Raw genomic sequence first — 22,247 nt, forward strand, 5'->3', positions numbered from 1 at the left:
CAATCCAGTAAAGCAGCACCTTGGCATCAGCTCTTGAGTCCTTGCCCTGACTTCCTTTAATGACGGACTATGTACACTTCCCCATTTGCTTCCAACTGTGGTTTTGGCCATGGTGTTTCATCACAGCGATAGCAACCCTAACTAAGACAGTAATCATGCTTGTCTGGGTGCACATTTATGTGGGGTCCATGTGGAGGCCACAGGACAAACTTGGGTGTTGTTCTTCAAGTGCTGTGTGCACTTATTTTTATTTATCAATTATTCCTAACAAGTTTTGTTTTTTTTTTTCATTTTAATATGTATGAGTGGTTTGCTTGCACGTATGTATGTGCAACATGTGTATGCAGTGCCCTAGGAGGCCAGAGGGACTGGACTGGAGTTACAGACAGTTGTGAGCTGTCATGTGGGTTCTAGAAATAGAACCTGGATCTTGTGCAAGAGCAGCAAAGCGCTCCTAACAACGGCTAACCCACTCTCCAACTCTATTGGTTTATTTTGAGACAGGGTCTCTCAATGGCATGGAATTCATCAAGTAGGTTAGGCTGGTTGGCCTGAGAGCCCTGAAGGATTACAAGCACAGACCACCACATCTAGTTCTTTAAAAAAGGAAAGAGTTTGGGAGACTGAACTGAGATCATCTTTACAGAATGAGTCATTTCCCCAGCCCCATGTCAGTTTCTTAGTAAGAAATTCAAAGATGAAAACTTAAAGATCAATTGCTCTGAATACAAACAGATGACCCAGCTGGTCTGAAGCCTAAAGCAAAATCCTTTATATATAGTATTCAGAAGCAGAAATCGCACCCAAACTACTAGGGGCCGTGACATGGTAGAGGACATAATATTAGTCCTTTTAATAGAAAACTTACTGATTTCACGCTGATGCCAGGAAAGAAGCCATTGATGACAACATGGATGGAATCTTGAAGCATGGTGGTTCGAAACTTTTCTAGTAAATCTCTCTTGGACCCCAAACCATAAAGCACAATATTGAACCCAAGGCTGTAAGAAAAGACAAGGTTCACAAAATTAAAGCTTAAGACTCCTGACCACCAGCTTTATCACCAACCAGTTTCTCCTAAGCTCATAAGGATTGCAAAAAGAAAACATAAAAAGAGCAAAGGGTAAAAAACAAAGGCTCCCTAATGTGGCGTGCACCTCTAATCCCAGCACTTGGTCGGCAGAGGTAGGGCTGCTGGAATATTGGAGTAGCATGGTTTACAAAGCAAGCTTCAGGCTAGACTCTGCCTCACGATTGTAAAAATAAATGAATAAATGACAAGTACAGGCCGGATCGGGGCAGCTAGACAGTTAAGCTGCTGTGTCCACCCTTCCTATCTGAGAACTCATAGTCCCAACTGTTTGTCAGCTTTCTCTGCAGCATGAAGATAAGAGGAACTGTGGCCGATCTACAACGTTTAAATCAGGATAAAGGAGGGTTGAAATGAGCAGGTGAATGTGCAACAGTGAATCCACTACACGTCAATTGTACTTCATTCCAGTAATGTACACCTAAAAGTGACAGTGTTAGCTGGAAGGTTTTACCACAGGGGAGTAGCATACTCTTCTAGAAAGATTACAGTATCCAAGAGTTAAGTAGAGAAGAGAACAAAACTGCCCAAGTTTCTGCCTGAGTTCCTGCTTTCATTCCCCCAAATGACCATTTATAACTAGAACCATATTATACTATGATGAAATAAACTCTTTCCTCCTCAAGTTGTGTTTGGTCATAGTGTTGTCACAGCAACAGAGAAGCAAACCACAACAGCGTGAGTGGGAGGGGAGTGGGGAGAGGCACTCGGCACACACACCTGACTAGGTGTTACCCTTGGAGCCCACTCCAAGTTGTCCTCTGACCTCCCACATGCACTGCAGTACACACACGCTCACACTCACACAAGAATGAACAACGAAAAGGAAAGGAGACCTAAGGCCTCACATACACTGTACAAATGTTCTCTCCACCACTGAGCTATAGCCCAACCTGAAATCAAATACTGCAAACTATGGTTTTTGTTTGGTTAAGGTTTTTTTCTTTTTTCTTTTCTTCTCTTCTCCTCCTTCTCCTTCTTTTTTTTTTTTTTTTTTTTGAGACCGCTTCTCCATGTAGACCAGGCTGGCCTCAAACTCACAGAGACCCACCTGCCTCTGCCTCTTGAGTGCTGGGATTAAAGGCATGCACTACCACATCCTGGCAATGTTTTGGGGTTTTGAGACAGGGTCTCCCTATGTAGTCCTGGCTGTCTTGGAACTCATTATGAAGACCAGGCTGGCCTAGAATTCACAGAGATCACCTGCTTCTGCTTCCCAAGAGCTGGGATTAAAGGTACATGCCACCATTCCTGGCAAACCATGTTTTAACACAGGCATATTACTATTCCTCATTGTTCAGGGGTTACAATGATAACTTACTGTAACTGTAGCATCCATTTATGAAACAGTTTCTCATGTTGTTGATTCAACTGTTTAATTTCAGCAGAAAAGGAAGGCTCGAATTTGCTCAGTAAGTTACGCAGAGTTTTCTTTAAAAAAAAAAAGAGAGAGAGAGAGAGAGAGAGAGAGAGGGAGAGAGAAATGAAGTTCTTAGTGAAAATAGTGACTTAAATCAGGTACAAACGCAAGTGCACCAATTGAATATAAAAAATATGTCACACATGGCTTAAATACTTGTTTAATTAAAAACTATTTTTAAGGATTTGGATTTTTTATGTATATGAGTGTTCTGTGTGTTACTAGTGCCTGTGGAGGTCAGAAGAGCACATCAGATCCCCTGGACCTGCAGTTATAAAAGGTTGTGAGCCGCTGTGTCTACAGCTCCTCTTAAAGTTCTCCTTATTTCAAGTATATAAAAACAATAAAAAACATTGCTAAGCTTGCCTAGAATCATTTAAATTACAACACACTCCAAATATAAAGTTTTAATTTCTAAAAATATAGTTACTGTAAGATGGTCAAATCTGCTTTTCAGTTTCACAACAAATTCAGACAGACAAAGACTAATCAAAGGAAAAACAAAACAGTAATACCTCCCCAAGCCTATGAGCTTGGGGCTGTAGCTCACTGTCAGAGTGCTTTCTAGCAAGTATGAGCCCTGAGCTGAACTTTCTGCACAATAGTAACAACATTAAAACAACAACAACAACAAAGAAAACCAAACCTGTAGATATGAAAAACTATAAAAGGGTAACAATTCAATATTAATTTTCAGAAAACATTAAAGTTTCTTTATAATTTACCATCAATAATAACCTTGTATTTGCTCCTTTTCAAAAGCTATTTTTAACAAATGCTGTGTCTTCGGCGTTGTGTTGTGGTGCTATGATATAGCTATACCAGGCTCCCGTGTAAAGGCTTTGTCCTGGGACTGCATGAGAGAGAATTCTACAACTACAACTGGGAGCTAATTAAGTCTTCCCCCTCTTAGGTTGCTGTTCTGGGTACTGGTCACAGCAATACAAACTGCATAGTATTGTAAAATCTGTAAAGATAATAGTAATATAAAATACTGATGGTGGTGAGCCCAAAGCTTTGACATTTCAAGCTGGTGAATCAGATATAATTTGAAAGTCCCAGGAAAAGCCGTGTGCATCTTTACTCTAATGCTGTTTTGTTGTGGTTCAACAAACAGACAACACGCTGTTTTACTTGTATGCACCAGCGTACATGTGCCTCAGCATGCCACACGTGTGGAGATCACAGAGCAGCTTGAGAAGTCAGTTCTGTCCTTCCACCATGTAGGTTCTGAGAAGTGAAGTCAGAATCAGGCTTTGTGCTAAGTGTCTTTACCCACTGAGCCACCTTGCGACTCTAACACACTGTCAATACTGAAGGTTACGATCAAATGTGGTTTATTTACACATTTTTTTTTTTTTTGGCTTTTTCAAGACAGGGTTTCTCTGTGTAGCCCTGGCTGTCCTGTAACTCACTCTGTAGACCAGGCTAGCCTTGAACTCTTGAACTCAGAAATCCGCCTGCCTCTGCCTCCCAAGTGCTGGGATTAAAGGCGTGTGCCACCACCGCCCGGCTTATTTACACATTTAAAAGAGAAATGAGCCTCATCTTAAGCGCTCACGTCTTCTGGTGTTTAGAGCAGATAGAGCACAGAAAGCACCACTAGCATCCTCAGTCACTTTATAGTAGGCTGTGAGGACATTTACTTGAGTACATACTTGGCCGTGTTACTCTTATCCACATACTTATATCTGAAACGTCAATTTTCAGGTGGACTACACTACTGCTGTCCATACCGTCTTGATTTGCTGCCCACTCCTTCTAGCTGAGTGGAGTACAGCTTCCTGACTCCTGACTCACTTTCAGACATGCCATCTCCTTCGCTACTAGAACAAGGCACAGACAGGATCGCCAGTCTCTACCCAAGGCTATAGCTATATCTGCTTTCTTCCTGAAGTCTAGCATCGTCATAAGAACACACCTCAGCCACCTGACTGGTCCAACAAGTCAGCAGACACGGAGCATAGCCTGGATCTGCTGACCTCCCACTAATCCTCAGGCAGAAGTAAACGCTCATGCTACAGCTGTGACCCCTGTGACCCTGTCATCATCAGGTTCTTGCTCTCCTGAAGACTACCACTCGAAAGGCTCACTTTGACCTTGGAACCACTTAGGTTTCTCTCATGTTGCTTATAAAACATAGACGGCAGACATTAGTGCCATTGCTTTCATGGAAAACCTTTCCTATTTATTTATTTATTTATTTATTTATTTATTGCAGGTGTGTATGTGTTCATGCGTGTGTGAACAGGGGAACACATTTCCCAAGTATGTAGATTCCAGAAGTCGGGCATCTTCCTTAATCACTCTCAACCTTTTTTATCTGAGTGGATTTTTCATGTGGACGCATGAGTACATGTATGAGGCTAGATCAGGACACCCGACCCCTTGAACTAGAGTTGTGAGGCAGCTGACATGGCTGCTGGAAACCGAAGCAGGCCCTTGTGCATGCTCTTACTGTTGAGTCGTTGTACCTGCGGAGGCCAGCCATAACACTTTCTTCTTAACTTAGAATTACAACCCCCACTGTCCTTTTAGATTTTTGTTTTTTCTTTAATTATAGAGGGCGGTGTGTGCAAGTAAGCTGCCCGTGGAGGCAAGGAGAGGGACTGGGTCTTGAACTTTGGTCCTCTGTAAGAGCAGTATGCACTCTGAATTCCTAGCCATCTTTCCAGCAGCCCTTAAGTCCTACTGAAAGACATCATCACTCAGTGGTTGTGTCCTATGTTACAGGAGGCTGCCAGTCAAAATTCCAACAAAGGCAGATGTATTGGACTGTTTGTAAAATGAGCTTATGGGAAAATCCAGCAAGGTCACCCTTGCTACTTTACTTCACTATACAAATTTTACAAAAAAGCAAGGAAGACATCCTCCACACCTTCTACAAAGCTGGTAACGGTGAGCAGTCAGGCTGCGGGTTTTGTTACGTAAAGGTCAATGACTATATGATTACGGCGAGGAACAGAGCAGGAATACATGGTTATCAGAAAGCTATGACCTCCATAGTTATTCTAAATCCCAAATCTAAATCAAAAAAGAAATAAAAGAAAAAAGGTAAAATTAATTATGTCAAATAGAATTCTAATCATCTAATTCATGCAACAAACATTTAATGACCACAGCATATTAGCGTGTGCTTTACTTCCCAGAGAGATAATTCTGCTCCTGCTCACTTCGCTCCAAAGTGCACCTGCTGTATTTTCAGGTCATAATAAACAGAATGCTGGTAACACCCTCACAGCATACCTGATCCACTCTAGCTCTCTTCAGCTTCTGCAGTGTTCTGTCAGATGTTAAGACTTTTGAACTACTATGGGCTTCAAAATATTCTTCTACCAAGTCACTCTGAAATGGACAAAGGAAAGTTAGGTCTAAGTAATTTCAGATATTTGTGCTACATGAAATCTATAACATTAGTTAACATTGGGCTCAAGAAATTCTCCTGCCTCAGCTTCCCAGACAGCTGGAAAATACATGTGTGTGTCAACATGCCTAACTAAAATACCTTACTGACAATATTTTTAAAGAAATAGTATACTGGTCAAGGATCAAAGATAATTTAATTCTACAAATAAATGTTAATAACTCTTATAAAACAAAACTTAAAAGAATAGACTAATCAGCAGGGTATGGTGGCACGTAGTTTTAATTCCAGCATTTGGGAGGCAGAGGTGGGAGGATCTCTGAGAGTTCAAGGCCAGCCTGATCTACAGAGTGACGTCCAGGACAGCCAGGGCTGCATAATATAGAGAGCCTGTGTATATTACAGCACTGACCGTGAATATGCACCCAGAAGTAAAAAGAAAGTTCAAGGACAGAAACAAGTATGTGTGGGAATTCGTGTGTAAAGCTAAGAAGTAAAGAAGAGAAAAGAAAACGACTGCTGGTCTCACGGCAGACTTGCCCATGTCAGGCAGCCTACAGTGAGGGCTGTGTACAGCGCTCCCTTAAGACCCAGGCTCTGTCTGCACTCACTGCTTTGCCTCTTCTTCTTTTCTTGGGCAGTGTCTCTTTGGAAACAGGAGCTGGAAGCAGTCTATTCTGGCCTTCACTCTTTTGAGAGAACCTGACTGCATTAGTGTCTTCTTCATCATCTTTTGCAACCTCTTCATCATCCTCTGAGCTGGAAGCAGAATATTCACTTTCACTGTCACAGTGAGACCTTGATGCTGCAGCAGGATAAAAGCAGTTGGAAAATTTGACAGGCTGAAAGAAAAGCTATTTGAGGGAAATCAAGAATGTTCGCTTTGAAGTAAGAGATTTTAATTACAATTTTGTCATTACTTCCTTATAATTTCATAGTTAATTATATATATTCTCTAAGCATTAACAGACCTGACTAACTTACTGGAAAATTATATTGGAATGAATTGTTTGTATGTATGAATGCTCCTGTGTATTCGTGGGGGTGGCATATATTTGGGGATGTGTCCTTCTGTGCATGCACAGATGTAGGTTCTAGGTTGATTTAGGTGTCTTGATAACTTCCCATGCTATATATTGGGGCAGGGTTTCCTGCTGAGCCTGGAAGTTGCCCTGCTTGCTCAGGGGACCCTGATAAGCCGCCATGCATACTGGTATAACAGAGAGGTTACACACCCACCCATTTTTTTATGGGGCCTAGGGATTAAAATTCTTATACAAATGCATATAAAGTAAGCACTTTATCTGGTGAGCAATCTCTCTGTCCCCTGAAATGTATCTAAAACAACTGATAAGAATATCAGTAATAAAATATCAGTTATACTTAGTATCCTCTGTTCTTTTCTTTGCTAATAGAACTCCTTTTTTTGGACAGTGTGGTAATGCGTTCCACTATATAATAAAAAATTGTGATAATCACCTTTTCCTTCTGGCAAATTTTTGCGTTCATTCACACCCTTGAAACTAAATTGGTTAGGTAACACTTTGGCCACCAAGACTTGTGAATTACTGAAAGCTTCTGGATTTTCTTTCTGTGTGAAAGGAAATTACCTGTTTATGCAACAGAGACTATTCTGATTATGAAGAATCAATCTTTTTTCTTTTTTTTTGTTTTTTGTTTTTCGGGACAGGTTTTCTCTGTGCAGCCCTGGCTGTCCTGGAACTCACTCTGTAGACCAGGCTGGCCTCGAACTCAGAAATCCGCCTGCCTCTGCCTCCCAAGGGCTGGGATTATGAAGAATCAATCTTAAAGATGATAAATGCTAGTGGCAATGTAAAGACTGAAGGAAGCAAGGCCCTGAATGATACTGCTGGGCTGCTGTGTCAATCATGACACCTGTGACTGTAGACACTGGATACTGTGAGACAGCGATTCCCAAAGTATGCCCTCTACAAGCCACCATCGCTCCCACCGCCCTCCCAGAAACAGGAGCCCAGTTTATACTTTCCAAATAAAGATAGCACTCACTTTATAGTCAACAAAATAAATACAGAGTTATGTTTAACTCCTAAAATGTTGGTGAAATAACTTTAACCAAACCAGTAGGTTTTTACTTTGAGTGACAGGAGGATTCGCTGTAGTGCAGAGTTGGCACGTTAACACATACGCATAATAAAAGAAAAAAAGATGACAAGATGCCACTTTGTAAGCAGAGATGCAGCCCTACAGTCTAGGAGCATGAGCATCCTTTCCCTCCTGAAAAGACACAGGGAGGACAGTGGAAACCACTATAATCAACGGCCGCACTAACACTGACTAAGCTTAAGCACAGTGATACCACCCTAAGCACGGCTGATGTCCCTTACCTCAGTTAGTCTTCAAAGCAGTTATAAGGTGGGATCAACATTACACTAGCACACAAATGAAGTTAAAGACAGAAGAACCAGTAAGGGGCCATCACAGGATGGAAAAGCCAAATAGTGGATATGCAGAACCTGCGTGCTTTACCACCATCGACTCTGTCCTAGCTGTTACTAGGCATGCCTGTAATCTCAACATTTGGAAAGTAGAGGCAGGATGATGAGGAGCTTAAGGCCAGCCAGGTCTATACAGTGAATCTGAAGCTAGCCTGGGATACATGAGATTTTGTCTCAAAAAACCCAAAGGAAACAAACAAAACTTCACATAAAAATACATACCTATTAATCTTTTTCTCAGATTATGAGGTTGTGTTGACAGAAATTCAATTTTGTTATTGTTCTGTTTAAAAATTCAAAAAGCATAGTAAGTAATATGAATAATCTATAATATAATAACAAATAACAAATAATCAATCCTAGAAGTAAACAAAACAAAGCATTTTGTCCTCAGGTTGGACTGGCAGGAAGCCACAGGGGACCGGAGCCTGCAGAGGCTGGTTCTGGGGGTCTTAATCCCTCTTCTCTCTGCCCAGAGGCACTAAGCCTGCCTCCTCCGTCTAACACGCTCCCCCAGCACCTTCAGTCTCCTCTGCTCCACTTTCTGTCTGCTTTTGCTTCTGCCATCATGTCATGGGGATCCTTGCTTTTGCACTCATTTTGCAGTTGCTGAGACATAAACAGGCAAATAAGAGACATAAACAGGCAAATAAATAAATGAATAAATTCTCATATGGTCTCTTTATGGTGGTCTGAATATATTTGAACGCTCAGTTATCAGTGAGTGAAAGTCTCTGACAGGATTAGGAGCTGTGGCCTTGTTGGAGTAGGCTTGGCCTTGTTGGAGTGGGTGTGGCCTTGTTGGGGGAAGTGGGCTTCGAGGTTTCAAAAGCTCATGCCAAGCCCAGTCCCCTCTCTGCCTGCAGATTAGGATGTAGCTCTCTTAACTTCTTAAGCTTCACTCCTGCCTGTGCCGTGCTCCCTGCCATGATAATGGACTAGGCCTCTGAAACTGTAAGGAAGCCCCTAAATGCTTTCTTTCATAAGAGTTGTGCCTTTAGCTGGGCGGTGGTGGCGCACGCCTTTAATCCCAGCACTTGGGAGGCAGAGGCAGGCGGATTTCTGAGTTCGAGAGTTCGAGGCTAGCCTGGTCTACAGAGTGAGTTCCAGGACAGCCAGGGCTACACAGAGAAACCCTGTCTCGAAAAAAAAAAAAAAAAAAAGAGTTGTGCCTTGACCACGGTGTCTCTTCACAAAATAGAACAGTGACTAAGATACTTTTCAAGTTCTCTTAAGTGGTTTTATACTTTCTTTTCTGTGTTCTGCATTCTCTATATTACAGGGGCTTGAATCCAAGTCACATGTGGTAAATTACAAGACTCCTCTCCTGATACAGACAGCCCAACAGATAGCCCTCTTAATTAGGAATTCGCCCTGAGTGCTATTGTTGCTTGCCTATTAGAGGTTGAGAAATGCAGGATTGACTAAGGTGGTTTGAATTAGATGTTCCCCAGTCTTGTGCATCTGAATACTTGATCCCAGCTGGTGGCACTATTTAGGTACATTTAGGAGGCATGGCCTTGCAGGAGGACAAATGCCACTCTGGCAAGGGCTGAGAGTTTAAAGACTCAAGTTCTCTGCTTTGTGCTTGTGGTTAAAATGTGAGCCCTCTGCTTCGGCTCCAGCAGCAGCCATGCCTGCCACCTGCTGCCTTTCTCCAGCGTCATGGACTCTCTAACCCTCAGAACTGCAACCCAAGTAACTCTTCTGTAACTGCCGCGGTCATGCTGTTTTGTCACAGCAACAGGAAAGGAAATAATGCCCTGGCAGATTACTAAGTTGAAGAGAAGGGTCAAAGGAAATGTTTAAGAAAAACAAGGGTTCAACCTACAAGAGAGCCAAACTCTTGCTACCTAATATAAGCATTATAAATCGACTTGAAGTGGTGCATATCTTTAATCCACCACTCAGTAGGCTGAGGTAGGCAGATGTCTATAAGTTCACGGCCAGTTAGTCTATAAAAGGAGCTCCGGGACAACCAAGGCTACATAGTGAGAGTATCTAAACCAAACCAAACCAAACCAAACCACCACCACCCCAATAATATAAAAAAAGAAAGGGGCTGGGCTATGTTGGGATACAGATCTCTGAGATCGAAGCCAGTCTGGCCCTGTAGAGTGAGTTCCAGGACAGGCAGGGCGGCACACAGAAAACCTGTCTCAAAAAACAAAACAAAACAAAAAAACCCACAAAAAACAAACAAATAAAGGAAATTTTTTGTCCCAAAGATTTTTGACCATCACTTTTTGGTCCTATAAATAGGTAACTGTCCATCATGTTTGACCCACAGACCTTACAAAGAATAGTCTGATCTTTTTCTAGACTTCAGCCTTGCCTAAGTTTAAACGAGAAGATATAAAGTGACCTAACATCCTTATCTAACTCAAAGAACAAGGCTATTTTCCCCTTTGCCCGACTTTCCTTTTTGCTGAGAGCTGCCAAGATTTTCAAGTTGCCTATCTTTTCCTTTCTTTAAAAAATTATCACATTTATTTAATACGTGTGTGTGTAAATACATTTACACACTCGAGGATCAGAGAGCACCTGCAAGATCAGCTCTATTGTACCATGTGGGTCCTAGGGATTGAACTCGGATCACCAGACTTGGCAGCAAGTACCTTTACCCACTGAGCCATCTCACCAGCCCCTCTTCTTTTTTCCCTTTTTCGGTTTTTTTTTTTTTTTTTTTTTTGAGACAGGGTTTCTCTGTGTCTTCCCGGCTGTCCTGGAACTCGACCAGGCTGGCCTCGAACTCAGAAATCCTCCTGCCTCTGCCTCTTTTTTCTTAAAAGATAAAAAAAGAGATTTTTTTATGTGTATGGGTGTTTTGTTTGGGTGAATGTCTATATATGATGTATATGCCTGCTGGTCTTTGAGAACAGAAGGCACCAGATCCTCTGTAAATGAAGGTACAGATAGTTGAGCTGCTGTGTGGGTGCTGAGACTTGAACCCAGATCCTCTGGAAGAGTACCCAGGGCTCTTGAATACTGATCATACCCAACTCTCTTGTTGTTTTTATTAACCCTAATAAAACTGCCCTTGAGCTTCTCACTGAATACACTCACAAATATTCCATTTATTTAATCTATTTTATGTGTATTACATGTTTTGGTTACATGTATGTATGTATATCATGCATGTGCCTGGTGACTAAAAAGGTTAAAAAAGGGTGTCAGTTGCCCTGAAATGAATGGTGGGCTATCATGTGGGTATAGGAAACCAAACTTGAGTACTTTGAAAAAGCATTTAAATGCACTTAACTGCTGAGTCAACTTTTCAGCCCCTTAAATTCTCTCATTAACAAGACTAAGAACCAAAAAGGGAGATTCCAATTTCTGTAATAATGTATGAATGGTACCAACACAGGACACTCAAAGTTTCTGCTAATACTAGGCACTCCTTCTCCTCTGCTTCATCTTTTTAAACCATTAATGTTATTTGTATATTTGCCTGGGTGTATGCATATGCACCACATGTGTGCAGGAATCTGAAGAAGTCAGAAGAAGGCATCTAACAGATACCATGGAACTGGAGTTACAAAGCAATCGTGATCCACCTCGTGGGTGCTGAGAATCAAATTTGCATCTTCAGTAAGAACAGTTAAGTGATTTTAACCTGTTTCTTTTTTTTTTTATGTACAGGTACATTCCACTATTATTTTAAGACTGAAAACTGAGAGCCAAGTGTGATGGCACACACCTTTAATCCCAGCACTCAGGAGGCAGAGGCAGATGAATCTCTGAATTCAAGGCCAGGTGAAACTTTGGTCTACAGAGTGAGTTCCAGGACATATCTACAAATCAACTTTTCTGGTTTACTGAGATAAACAAACCATTCTTTCATGAAGGCAAAAGATTCCTGTAAGACAAACAGCTTGTTTATTTTTTTGTTTTGTTTTGTTTTTTTTTTTTTTGGTTTTTTGAGACAGGGTTTCTCTGTGTAGCCCTGGCTGTCCTGGAACTCACTCTGTAGACCAGGCTAGCCTTGAACTCTCGAACTCAGAAATCTGCCTGCCTCTGCCTCCCAAGTGCTGGGATTAAAGGCGTGCGCCACCACTGCCCGGCTTGACAAACAGCTTGTTAACCCCTGCCCACCTCCACCCCCTTAATAGAAATCTAATAAAAATGTGACCAGAGAGATTATATCCTATGAGGGAGGGAGGGGGAGAGAAAGAGAGAGAGAGAGAGAGAGAGAGAGAGAGAGAGAGAGAGAGAGACAGAGAGAGAGAGACAGAGAGAGACAGAGAGAGATAGATAGATAGAAAGAACTGCTTACTAAGCACAAGTATAGGACACAACCACAGGAATACAAATGAGACAGTCTATATTCCTTTCTGTTATAGGTGAGAGTTATTTATGTATTTCAATCCTGAACAAAATACCAGCTAGCAGTCTAAATTCAATCAAAACAATAAAGTACATTTTATTTTCCAAGTTTGCTGGTAATAAATATTTATACTTTTATAGCTTTCTTTTTAGGAAGACAACACATGCTGGAGTACATTGAATATGGAAAAACTCATGTTGCAAGATCACCTGGTAGTATCAAACAGCCATCCTCAGAGACATTCACCTGATCTACCTCAATGATGTCCAGTATGCTCCTCAAAACACTACCTATTGTGCCAAGGATGAAGCAGTGCTCTCTAACGTCTGCACTTTGTAATCTTTGATACCAACCACCACCTTCTCCTCCACATGGACCTCCATAACCTCTTCCACCATTGCCCCCTCTTCCATCAAAATCTCACCTGCCCTGGAAAGTTCCTCTACCACTCCTTTCCCATGCTCCCCTGCCCACCACAGAACTCAAGTCGCCAATCAGGCAAGGCATAGGTGCCTTTACCTACTGAGCCATCTTGTTAAGGTTTTATCTTTTACTCTCTAGTGTAATGTGTGGAGAGCTTTTGGTGCTTCTTCTAAGAAACTGGCAAGATTATTTGACACTGGGCTAGGACAAAGAAGTAAACTCAAGGGGCTGGTGAGATGGCTCAGTGGTTAAGAGCACTGACTGTACTTCCAGAGGTCACGAGTTCAAATCCCAGCAACCACATGGTGGCTAACAACCATCTGCAATGATATCTGATGCCCTCTTGTGGGGTGTCTGAAGACAGCTACAGTGTACTTACATATAATAAATAAATAAAAATTTAAAAAAAAAAAAAAAAAAGAAGTAAATTCAAGAAAAATACAGCCGAGCAATGTGTCCCTTGTATCTTGATCATCTTGAATACGTCCCTAGAAACAGTGACCATGAGACTTTTGTTTATGCCTTGTTTGCTCCTTGACTACTGTGTTTAAGCTTTAGAACTGACCCTATTCTTTGTATGTACCTAGAATGATATAAAAGTAGAAAAATTAAAACTGGGAAAAATTAAACCTGCTTCAGCATTTTCTGGAATCATACTACAATGTTGTCTAATTGTCTTTTTTCCTTTACTCCTCACTACCTCCCTCGAGACCCTGTTGACTGAGCTGGTTTGGTTAGGTGGTGCCTCAATGTTAAAAGTACAAGGGGTTCAGTGAAGGACACCTGGGGAAAAGGAAATGAGCAAAGGAAAATAAAGAAAATTTGGGCCATTGGTGAGTAAGCCCTGTAAAAATGGGACAGGATAATGGTAGAAAGCTTTTTTGTACATATGCTTAGAGATGTGCTAAAATCAAGAGGAGGTCAGGAGACATCCTGCTTCTCTCTGGTTCCCAACAGGGGGATGCTTAGAGTGGTTCTGGGTCCCTTTGCTGGGACACCTGGTTCCCTTCCCTCTCTGTTTAATGTCTGTCTTTGGTGTGTCAGTCTGTCCATGTCTGTCAGTTTATGTCTGACATATGTGGTTTTGTTTTGTTGCTTGACTACTGCTCAGTGTTTCACATTCAAAAGAAAAATCAGTTAAAAACTTTATCTGCTGGAACATTTGGGTTTAGCAGGTGACAAGCTGCTCCTTCCTTGAAATTACAGCTAGAAAAAAATAAGAAAATTTTGTCTGTCCAGTCTAAATATGTAAATGTATGTAGCCATTTCATGTTTGTTTCTGGCTGTTCCTAAAAGTATAAATATGTTCTGTATGTCTTCATTATAGATTATTGGCTTATAAATTATTGGATATGGTTAAAAATTTGTAACATCAGTAACAGAAAGTTGGCTTAAAACTGATAACTCAGGGTTGGAGTCATTCTGGGCAACAACATACAGCATGGGCCAATCCAGGGAAAGAGGTCTCTAAAGGTATCTCTAAATTGGGATAATATTTTATGTAATTCTTGTCCTAGAAACCAGACTTATAAAAGATAGGATTTAAAACAATGTTGCTTAATGGGGTATTAAAAGCTGTACCACTGGCCGGGCAGTGGTGGCGCACGCCTTTAATCCCAGCACTTGGGAGGCAGAGGCAGGCAGATTTCTAAGTTCAGGGCCAGCCTGGTCTACAGAGTGAGTTCCAGGACAGCCAGGGCTACACAGAGAAACCCTGTCTCGAAACAAACAAACAAACAAACAAACAAGCTGCACCATTATGCATCCATATACAAGAGCTGGCGGCCACACTTTGTAACATGAAAATAATGTACTTGGTATTGATTTTAGAGAGACTAGATTGCTTACACTGTTAAAAATTGGTTTTGCCTTCCAAAATTATGGTTATGCTCTGATATTGCAAAAGAAACTTTTTAAAAAATATAGTTAAATATATATAAAGCTAATGGAACATTGGCAGTTTTCAATTCAATCACAAGCTCAAGATTTTTATTCCCCTTTGGTTAGTTTCTGAATAGAAACTTAAAGATGCTTCTTGTTATGCTTAAAACAGCTCTGTTACAAGGAATTATGGAATGAACCATGGAGCGCTAAAAAAATCAGTTATATAAAACAAACAAACAAACAAAGTGGAGTTGTATATGCCTTCACCACAAAATTTTATTTGTAATTTTTTGACCCTGGATGCCAAGGGACTCTGTGCTGCTGAGTGTCCATGGCGCCTGACGACTCAGCAGACTTGCGCCGAGATGAGAGAGAAGGATCCCCTTACTGGCATATGGCATGGTACTAATCAGCTATTAATATGGGGATGAGGGCATGTTTGTGTTTTTTTTTTCCCAGAATGCTGAAGGAGCATGGTGGCTGCCAGAGCGAATGGTGACATGCTGATGCTGGGACAAATAATGATGCTGACCTGTGAGCTTGCAGAGTGCCCTGACAATGGTGACTAGGAAGCTGTATTGGGCATATGTTCCCGACCCACCTTTGCTTGCCTATATCCCAGACTGGACAAGCTGCTTTGCCTCAAGCTTTTAGACTTTGTGGGACAGAGAACATGGAAACTGTGGAAACTGCCTTTGAAAAAATTAATCAAATAGAGAAATTGTTATAATGACCCTTCTTTTTCTTTTAATGTGACCAGTTATTCTGATTCAATCATGGACTACTCTGGAAATCAATGCAACACTGAAAAGATGGAAATGACCGTGGGCCTTTGGAAGGCTGGTTCTGGACATTTTCAGAAACATATTTGAAAATTGGCAGCTGCCTTGTATGATGTTATGTTTGCTGTGAATATAAATGGAACAGTTCTGGGGTTAAGGAAAATATAACATCCTGTGTTACCCTATCTAATCTTTTACTAATTGGGAATGTTATCTTTGTTATTGGCTCTGATAATGGGTTCAATGTCTCTTGTTTTAATTGTCTTTTGTCCAATTGTGTTTCTGTACTGGACGATGGTCTATCTGTAATGGTAGCACATCAACCAACTTCTATTATTATGATTCCTGTAAGTTTATCTGAACCTTGGTATTCTGAAAAAAGTTTACAAATATTAGAAGAAGGGAGTCAGGCTTTAAGAGGGCAGTGGCTTTGATTACTGTCGATATAGCAGCTTTGATTTCATTAATAGCTAGCACCACTGCTTCTGCAATTGCTTTGATGAAAGAAGTTGACAGCCACTTTTGTTAATTATTTAGCAAAAAACGTTACTAACACTCTGGGTAGTCAAGAAGATTTAGATAGGCATTCGGAACAACGAATTGAGGATCTCTATAACACTATTCAAATTATTGGAGAGGCGGTCCAGAGTTTAAGTGTAAGACACCACTTTGAATGTCATAAATATCAATGGATTTGTGTCATTTTAAAAATTTACAATGACAATCACTATAATTGGAAGAAAATTCAAAGACACTTGGAAGGTATTTGGCATGCTTCTAACACCTCTCTGCACACTGAGATTATGAATTTAAAGAATGCTGCTTAGCTGAGTTGTGATGCTGTGGACACTGCTGATAAAATTATTTAAGGCTTAAGGTCAGTATTTCCACTTGGTCAAGCTTCAAGAATGGCATATATAGTTTGATCATGTTAGCCCTTCTTGTCCTGGGAATATTTTTATTCCTGCCTATTTTGATAAAACTTGTCTTTAACGACATCAACACGCTAGCAGCCAAAATACATGGCTTGAAACTTAAAAATAGATCCCCAGACAGAGCCACTAGTTTAACAGGCTGGCAGTCAATGATGGGTAAGATTCTGCACAGGGCCTTATCAACCAAAGTGCATTGCCTTGGATAATGCATTTTCAGTGAAGGTAAGGGAAGGCATTCTGGTCAGAGCAACCTAAAACAGATGCAGTCTTGTTTATGAAATAAAAAAGAGGGGAATGTGGACAGCTTTTGGTTTCTAGTCATTTGGCAAGAATATTTGACATTAGGCTAGGACAAGGAAGTAAACTCAAGAAAAATAGAGCTAAGGAATGTGTTCCTTGTATCTTGATCATCTTGATAGGTCCCTAGAAACAGTGACTACTGCATTTATGCCTTAGAACTGACCCTATTCTTTCTATGTACCTAGAATGATATAAAAGCAGACTGGAGAAATTAAACCTGCTTCATCATTTGCTAGAGTCATACTATAAATGTTGTCTAACTGGGTTTTTTTTTTTTTCTTTAATCCTCACTCCCTCCCTCGAGACTGTTGACTGACTGAGTGGGCTTGGTCAGTAATGCTAAATGCGGACCCCGAAGACCTGGAGTCTGCACACAACCCCTGTGACCCTGCCCCAAGTTATTTCTGATTGGTAAATAAAGATGCCAACAGTCAATAGCTGAGCAGAAGAAACATAGGTGGGATTGAGGTTTCCATACTTGGGGTTGGAGGAGAAACAGAGAATGTGTAGGAAGGAGAAGGAGAGGCCATCATGGGATAAGAGTCAAGATACCAAGATCCTAGGGCTGCCCAATTGGAGTTAAGAGATGGAACATAGTGAATAGTAAGTAATAACTCGGGGTTATTGATAGGAAAGTAGATTCTAACAGCATGGAGGCCAGGCAGCTGCCCAGCTCTTGTGCTGCTCAAAGCATATTGTAATATAAATAAAGGCTGTGGGCATGCTTTTCATCTGGGAACTCAAAAACCAAAGGAGGTCTGGGCCGGGATTTATTAATAATTTCTACTACACTATCACGCTGCCCCAGTTTTTTCTTTTATAATGATCTAACACAACACATGAAGGAAACATTGTTAAAGTCAATGGCTGACATGTCTAATCATTTGGCTAAATAGGGCTTCCAGGCCACAACCTTGGTATTGGACACCTCTATTCACTCCTTACAGAATGAGTCCCTTTACTTAAGCCCAGGTATGTCTAATTCTTTAGTCATTATAGGCCAGATGCACACACCACTGACATTTCAAATGTTTGAGGCTTACCCACACCTGACTAGGCATAGTGAGAAGTCAAAATCACTAAAACACAAAGGTGACAAAAACTGTGGATTACTTTCAGCTATCCTGGAATGAACGTGCCTAAGCCAATACAGACTTTAAATATAAATTTTAAAATATAAAATAATAGGTTTAATGGGCTAAACACTCCAATAAGAGAGTATTATAAATACAAATTTGAACTCATCAAATTCCTAGACCAGGTTTACTAAATTAAAAATACTCAGAATAGTTGTGATAGAGCAGAAAGAACAGAAAACAGTTATGTAAGGGGAAACCAGAGTTCATTTTCCAGTTCTATTTCAAGTGAGGTCCTCTGTAAATCACTTGACTTTCTGAACCTCAGATTACAGGTATATAACTGGCAAAAGCCCATAAACTATAACATTCAACCTAAGATAGAATCCATCAAGACTTGCTTGTTTTGTCAATTACCTACCTCCAGCGGAGCTTTCTCTGAAGTAGAACGCCCTAAATGGAACAAAGGTCACATTTACTACAAATATTTCATCTTAGATTGTGACATAGTTTTGTTGACAGCAAAGCTGCACTTCTTACACACAGGCCACCATATTGTACTGAGTTCCCATTTAACTACAGGTTAAATGATCACCAAGAACTGTATGGCTACTCCTACCAGCGACTGCCTTTTGCAGCATTCTTGCATTTCTGTAGCCTTTTTCATTTGGACCAGAAAGTAAACTGTTTCTCTTATTTGAATGGGTAATTCAAAAATAGATGTTCCACAATTTGCAACAAGTCATTCAACTTCCAAACCTTGCATGAGAAATTGGCTAAGTCAGACAAAGGATTATAGGACTTGGAGATTGTTCTAGGTGTCCTCCTCAATTCTCACAGTATAGGATTATAGGACTTGGAGATTGTTCTAGGTGTCCTTCTCAATTCTCACAATATAGGATGACATAGATGACTTTCTGCCTTTTATTGACTGATAGGTATAGATATATTAAAGTAGGTGAGATTTTAAAATTGCATTCTGTTAAATAAATTTTCCAAGTAGAAAGGAAGAAAATATATGAAAAATTCACTTAGATTAAAAAAAAAAAAAAAGCAGCACACACAGATCACCTGATGGTGTCTTACCTTTGCTTTTTTGAGCGGTGTTTTTCGTGATTTCAGGATCATTTGAGTCAAGTGGGTCAATTTTTCCTGATGTTTTTGCTAGTTCTAAAGCTTTAAAGAATAAAAAAAAAAGCACCTTTGTTGATCAACAGACAAAGAGGGAAGTAGTTTTCACTTATATGAACTCCTTAAAACTAAAATCTGTATTACTTTTATCAGAAAGATATATAAACCACCCATATTAAGAGTATGGCTTTTAAAAAAGCCTTTAAGATGTCTTCCCAAAATGTTTTTATCTTTAAAAACATTACATTCACTCATTTGTATTTGTGTGTGTGTGTGGGGGGGGGGTGTTTGTATGCCACAGTGTGTAATATGAAGTCAGAGAAGTTAGTTTTCTCTTTCCAAAATGAGGGTCTTGGAGATCAAGTTCAGCTTGTCATGTTGTGTGGCAGATGCCTTTACCCACTGAGCCATCTAATGTCTTCCTAGCATCTAAATTTCCCAACTGTACACAAATTTCTCAAACAGCAAAACAGAAAGACTTACTTGAACCTCTACCAACAGCTTTACACCTTCTTTTCTCCTTTGACATGTTTATAAACGATAAACATCTCTTATTTCTTGTCTTTGTTTGTTTTGAGACAGGGTTTCTCTGTGTGGCCCTGGGTGTCCTAGAATTCACTCTGCAGACCAGGCTGGCCTCGAACTCAGAAATCTGCCTGCCTCTGCCTCATAGACTTGTGCTATGCCCAGCCCTCCTTCCTTTTCTTATCATATATATTACAGCCACAACCTCCTTAGGTGTACAAGGGCAACAAGTTGGGATCTAAACACCAAGTAAAAACTATATGCAGTTAAAGTTATATTTTAACATTCTTAAGCTTTCTATGAAGTATGATGTTCCTGGGCTTAAAAGTGTACATACGAATGATGCATAAAATATAATATGGTGTTGAACAGATGGCCATTTCTTTGGGTAAGCACCAGATGAAATGGTTGGCTTTTAGGAGATATTTTAAATAAAACGTCTAATCTTTGTTTCAACAATACTTACTCTCACACCGTGACAATCGTGTGGAGCCTCCGTGAGGGAACAGATTTGCATCCCTGAGTGTATGACTCACACAATAGTGTACATTAATCAAATTATCTTACTTCTTTTATTCTTTTTATAAATTATCTTCATCACTTCTAATTATGTAATTATATATGTGTTGAGTACAGATGCCCACATGGCTGGGGTGCAAGACACCCCACAGTTGGTGTTATGGTGTTTGTGAGCTGCCTGGTCAGGGTACTAGGAACTAACCCTGGGTCCTCTGCAAAGGCAGTACATACTTTTAGCTGCTGAACCATTTCACCAGCCTACTTCTTTTATTCTTTAAATGGAGAAAGTATAGCTGTATTTAAATTTCAGCTATTTTACTGGCCTATATGACCATATTTATCTTCTGATCTTGAAATTTAGCTAAGATATTCACAACTTCCACAGCACTTCTCTTTCTTAATTTCCTGATCTATAAGTCATTGTGTGGTTTGTGGTTGTTGTTGTTGTTATAGTTTATTTGCTTTTTATGGTCTTGCTTTTTGAGACTTCCTTTGCTTTTGGTCAGAGAGGCTTCTTTTTTACAGTAGATAGTTGTGATTACAGGGGTTTGTAAGGGCCTAAGTACTAGGAATAAGTGCACACTCAGTGCTCAGCCATCCAAGTGTCTCTGCCTCCAAGGCTCAGGCACCACCTCTGCAAGAAGGCAAGAGCTGCAGCTCTGTGATTAACCCATCTCTTCTTCACGGCCCTCATCCTTTGCAGTGTTCTAGGTGTGCCTGGGGGTCAGCCTGTGGGCCCCTCTAGAATATCTAACATTTGGATTAAAAGGCTCTGATTCACTGGATGGAGGGCGGGGGAAGGAAAACTATCAACATAATGTCATACGCTCATGCAACTAGCAGAGATCCTTTTGGTTTCATATGGACATAAAAATGGATGTTGTAAGGTAGGCTCCCACTGTTCAGCTCCAGTTAGCCTTCAAGTCTACCGTCTTCCTGCCTCAGCCTCCTGTGTAGCTGGAATTACAGGTACATGCCACCGCTTCCTGCCTTCTATCTGATAATAAGTGCAAAGGAAACAGTGAGACGGGAAGTAAAGTAATTTCTATTGATCTTCAAGGATTGGCATCACCATCTTCCATGATTCAACCCCAGAGAATGCCTTTCTACTTTGAACAACCAGTGTAACTTGTAAGTAACATGATGGAGACTGGGTAGAAACAGAATGGTGTAAGATTTGAAATCTAAACTTGGCTCTTCAATGTGTCTGTAATTTTAGTACACATCACGATACTCTAGATAGACAGGCAACAGACATATATTACACAATGCATTGACCCTGGCATATCGTACTTGGTCAATAATAACTTCTACTGTTATTATATACATAACTTTCTTTTTAAGTGACAGCAGCTCAGGATGTCTTTGAACTTGTGATACTCCTATCTCTATGTCTACAGTGTTGGAATTCTAGGTGTATGACATCATACCAATAAATGGCATCATTCTTTAAGGAAATGTCTCATTCTCTAAATTCTAAGAACCATTGATTTCATCATTCTTTTAATATAGTAAGATGATAATCAGGAGACTGTGGTGTTAAGTCTAAAATGACTATAGAAGACAGACAGTAACATACCCAATTTAGTCATCTCTTGAGGGTGTTTTCTATGTTGAAAAGAATAAACTTTATTCCTATCATCTACAGCAGAGCCGTTTCCCAAGGATTCTGAAAAAGAAAATGTAACATGCACTGAGGAAAAGGTTAAGAAAAAAGATACAGTTTTAAATAGCTAAAATCTAAGTTATATTCCTTACTACCTTTCATAAAAGCTTACCATCAGATATTTATATACAAAATATTTTCACATACACAAGGAAACCGACTGATCTTGTGTACTTAAATTTTAACACAAGAAACATACTATTTATAGATTTTTCTCTAGATTAGAGAGATTAATATGAGAATTAAATCACGTAGGTAAAACTATGAGCTGTGAAGGACCAACAGTAGACGTAAAGTCTATCTTCACTAGTTCTGTTACCCTAGCAAA

At 40.3% G+C, this 22,247-nt stretch overlaps 1 protein-coding gene across 1 annotated transcript in view; it reads right to left on the minus strand.

The window, feature by feature from the left end:
• Positions 1 to 22,247, minus strand: part of Orc2 (origin recognition complex subunit 2) — a 40,139-nt gene that overhangs the window by 9,779 nt on the left and 8,113 nt on the right. Inside the window, exons 5-12 of the mRNA XM_028765777.1 lie at positions 21,833 to 21,922; positions 19,165 to 19,254; positions 18,500 to 18,531; positions 8,574 to 8,634; positions 6,486 to 6,679; positions 5,757 to 5,855; positions 2,412 to 2,521; positions 869 to 1,001 (exon numbers count right to left, since the gene is read on the minus strand). Coding sequence (XP_028621610.1) covers positions 869 to 1,001; positions 2,412 to 2,521; positions 5,757 to 5,855; positions 6,486 to 6,679; positions 8,574 to 8,634; positions 18,500 to 18,531; positions 19,165 to 19,254; positions 21,833 to 21,922 — 809 coding nt within the window. The remainder of the gene's footprint in view (positions 1 to 868; positions 1,002 to 2,411; positions 2,522 to 5,756; positions 5,856 to 6,485; positions 6,680 to 8,573; positions 8,635 to 18,499; positions 18,532 to 19,164; positions 19,255 to 21,832; positions 21,923 to 22,247) is intronic.

This window comes from Grammomys surdaster, unplaced genomic scaffold (genome assembly GCF_004785775.1).
Source record: "Grammomys surdaster isolate TR1022 unplaced genomic scaffold, NIH_TR_1.0 165, whole genome shotgun sequence".
In the NCBI taxonomy this organism is placed as follows: Eukaryota; Metazoa; Chordata; class Mammalia; order Rodentia; family Muridae; genus Grammomys; species Grammomys surdaster.